The 3788-nt window shown below is 46.3% G+C and overlaps 1 protein-coding gene across 1 annotated transcript in view; it reads right to left on the bottom strand.

Annotated features, from left to right (window-relative positions):
• LOC106810043 overlaps positions 1–3788 on the bottom strand; it is a 24573-nt gene that overhangs the window by 5612 nt on the left and 15173 nt on the right. The window contains exon 3 of the mRNA XM_014813310.1: positions 392–487. Coding sequence (XP_014668796.1) covers positions 392–487 — 96 coding nt within the window. The remainder of the gene's footprint in view (positions 1–391; positions 488–3788) is intronic.

The raw sequence follows: 3788 nt of genomic DNA, 5'->3' as shown, positions 1-3788 counted from the left end.
GAGAGAGAGAGCGCGCGCGCGCGACAGGAAGAGGGCGCGAGTTCGCAAGAGGGAGAGAGAGAGAGAGAGAGAGAGAGAGAGAGAGAGAGAGCGCGCGCGCGCGACAGGAAGAGGGCGCGAGTTCGCAAGAGGGAGAGAGAGAGAGAGAGAGAGAGAGAGAGAAAGAGAGAGCGAGGGTGAGCGCGAGCGTGAGCGAGGAGGAGGAAATGAAAGAAAGAAAGAGAAAGCCAGAGTGAGATAGGGGGTTAGAGAGAGAAGAAATGGGTGTAAACACACACACATATATATATATATATATATAGAGAGAGAGAGAGAGAGACTGGGGGGAAAGCGAAGAGGGACGGAGAGTGGGAAACTAGGTTATCATATATTACAGCATATCTTTACACACCTTCCACTGACGGCGTTTAGATGGCACTTTAGGATCGACACCTGGGAATGCGCTTCTCTTCGAGCGATGTCTCTCAACCTTCTCCTTCGTATCCAACTACAGGAAAGAAACGCGCGAACATATATACGATTTGTTTAGCCTCATACGAGTGCTAGGTAGCTTGTGTGTGGAAGCATGCATGGGGGTTTGCCTGGCCGTAAGATTCATGCAACTAACGAGTAGCATCAGCTAGAGTTATGGCGATTTACTATAATTACATATTATATTATTACAACGAATTATTATTATTATTATTATTATTCTTATTTCCAGTGGCGACGCTATGTTCACATGATGTAGTCGTCACAATAGTATACTATGTAGTTTCACTAGCATCACTGGTATCACTAGTATGTGTATCTGTACGGCTATACGCCACGCACGCACATACACCCCAGCCAGCCGCTCAGACGTCGCGTATGCCTTTCACATGTTCTAGGTGGCGGAAAATTAATTACCATCGACCGATGTATAGACTGCAGTGTAGACGTAATGGACTCTGTAATACTGTGTAACACGCGCATATTTAATACAGCGGCGGCAAATTTTATGCGTGGTTGATGCTGTGTTTTCCAACGCTTCGTTAAGTTCGGAATTCCAATTTGCTTCCGGCTAGGTCTTGGCGTTAGAGCGAAAAGATGCTGATCTATCTATCTATTTATCTTGTGCGTGCGTGTATGTATGTATGTCATCGCTGCGGCGGTGGAGATATATATATATATATTATCTCCCTCTCCCTTCCCTCCCTTATCTGCGTGTAACGCATTTCTACAAGTCAATTACCCGTGCCGTCTCCGGGTGGCACTTACAACGGAAGCGCGCGGATCGAAAAAATCTACAGCCACCTGCCCCCGCGCGGCGTTCCTACAGCGCTAACGGCAATGAACGGTCACGTGGTAGATCTCTCATGTGGACGTCGACGTGGGGAAGCACTGGCTGCGGTGGTCTGCACGACAACGCGAGCATGCAAATGGAAGCAGGCTGGGGGGTTGAGGTCGATTGATCGTCGATGCAAATGTTAATTGTAATTTCTTCTGCTACTGAACGAAGGTGCTTGCTAGCCGATGGGCGAAGGAACCGCTAATCATCTGCCAGAGATTAGTAATTCTAAACGACTCAGAGCCCTTTAGATGCCTGAGCATTGCCAATATTTAAGAGCTATCAGATCAAATAATGTCCGTCCATTGGCGGGATCGTTGCCAGTTGTGGCGTTATAGAGCAGCGCAGGTCGGGATATTGGATGTTAGGACGGTGGGTGCTAGGTGGTATATAGGTTATTATAAGTCTACATACATTAACCCCCCATTATATCCTACATACCCTGTCCCCATACCACATTCAAAGCCGGTACCAATGCCACTAACCACATACCAAGCATTAATTGTGTTGTTGAGGGTTCAGTGTATGTGGTGATTGTTGGTTAGTGAGGATTGCGGGCCTATTGGTACGTGAGGTGTATGCGGTGGCATATGTAAGTGGCCAATGTGGCATAGGTAGGGCGGGTTATTTGGATACGGGAGGAAGGTTAGCGGCTGTGGTCAACTGGGGTTAGTGTGTCGTGGGTCTATGGGTCATGCTAGTGGCATGAGGGCGTAGGGGAATCAGCAATAGCATGTTGCTAAGGACTTTTGCTAGATATAGAGAGGATGCGAAGAGGTATAAAACGTACTATATATACACCAGTGTGCGTTATAGTCATGCCCACGATTGAGACGCTTCACGAGACGCGAGCTTACACCGAACCATTCCGGCTACATATCAGAACAGCCTATCGTTCATCGTGACTGTTAGCCCACACGTCATGAAGTCCCAACCTTAATTATGCTTAAGTGTAGAACCATCAGCTATCTGCGGCATGCAGACGTTATATAGACTCTACGACACGAGCCTGTGATATTACACGTGTGTGGGGGGCCGAGAAGGTCAGGTCTGCATGACTTACGTGCGATCTATGTCAGCGCAATATAATCCTACGTAGCAATTAGAGCGTGACCGCACGCAGGATGCAGGCGGCAGGTTATATTGTTTCGCTCACAGCGTGCCACTTAAAGACGGGTTCGTTAAAGCTGCCCCAAAGGCTATCATCGCCTACTAAATAAATACGCACGGACGCCCGCCACCAGCTTATGCGCGCCGCACACCACACACACACGATGCACAGCACACACGTGTGGACACACACACACACACACACAACACACACAAACATCACACACTACACACACACACACACACACACACACACACACACACACCAAACGATCACACACAATACATACATACACGCACCGACATAGTACGATAAGAATAGATAGATAAGTTCAGCATCTTTTTCGCTCTAACGCAAGACCTAGACGAAGCAAATTGGAATTCCCGAAGCTTAATCGAAGCGCATCAACCACGCATAAAAAATTAGGATCGGACCGCGCCTCACTAGCTCTAGTACTGACGTGGAAAAACACCAGCATCAACCACGATACAATTTGCCGCGCCTGTATTAAATATGCGCAGTGTTACACAGTATTTACAGAGTCCATTACTGTCTACACTGGCGATACTAGTACATCGGTCGGATGGTAATTAATTCCGCCAACCTAGAACAAGATAGGACAGCTCAGCGAGACGTCTGACAGCGGCTGGGCCTGGAGGTGTATGTGCCGTGACGTGGCTAATAGCGTACACGATACACATAACGGTATACAGACTGATGACTAAGTGAAACTACATAGTATACTATTTGAGACGACTTACTCATGGTGACATAAGCTGCGCCAACTGAATGAAGAATCCAATAATAAAATAATCAAACTAATAGAAATAATAATAATAATAATAATAATTCGTCTGTAATAATTAATAATTACTGTAATATTATACGTAAATTCGCCATCAACTCTAGCTGAATGCTACTTGTTTGTTGCATGAAATCTTACGGCCAGGCGATGCGTTGCACCCACAAAGCAACTAGCACTCGTATGGGCTAACAAAATCGATATATATGTTGCGCGTTTCTTCCTTATTGGATACGAAAGGAGAACGTGAGCAGACATCGCTCGAAGAGAAAGCGCGGATTCCCAGCTGCTCGATCATAAGAGTGCCATCCAAACGCCGTCAGTGGAGGTGGTTAAAGACTATGCTGAATATATGATAACCTAGTTTCCCACTCTCCGTCCCATCTAGCTTTCCCCCCAGTCTCCTCTCTCTCGTCTCTCTCCTCTCTACTCTCTCTCTCTCTCTCTTCTCTCTCTTGTCTCTCTCTCTCTTTCTCTCCTCTCTGCTCTTCTCTCTCTTCTCTACACTCTCTCATTATATCAATATAATATTAGTTTATTTAATAATATATAATATGTACTGTATA

Source organism: Priapulus caudatus, unplaced genomic scaffold, assembly GCF_000485595.1.
Source record: "Priapulus caudatus unplaced genomic scaffold, Priapulus_caudatus-5.0.1 Scaffold406, whole genome shotgun sequence".
Classification (NCBI taxonomy): Eukaryota; Metazoa; Priapulida; class Priapulimorpha; order Priapulimorphida; family Priapulidae; genus Priapulus; species Priapulus caudatus.
This window is presented reverse-complemented; position numbering and strand designations above follow the sequence as displayed.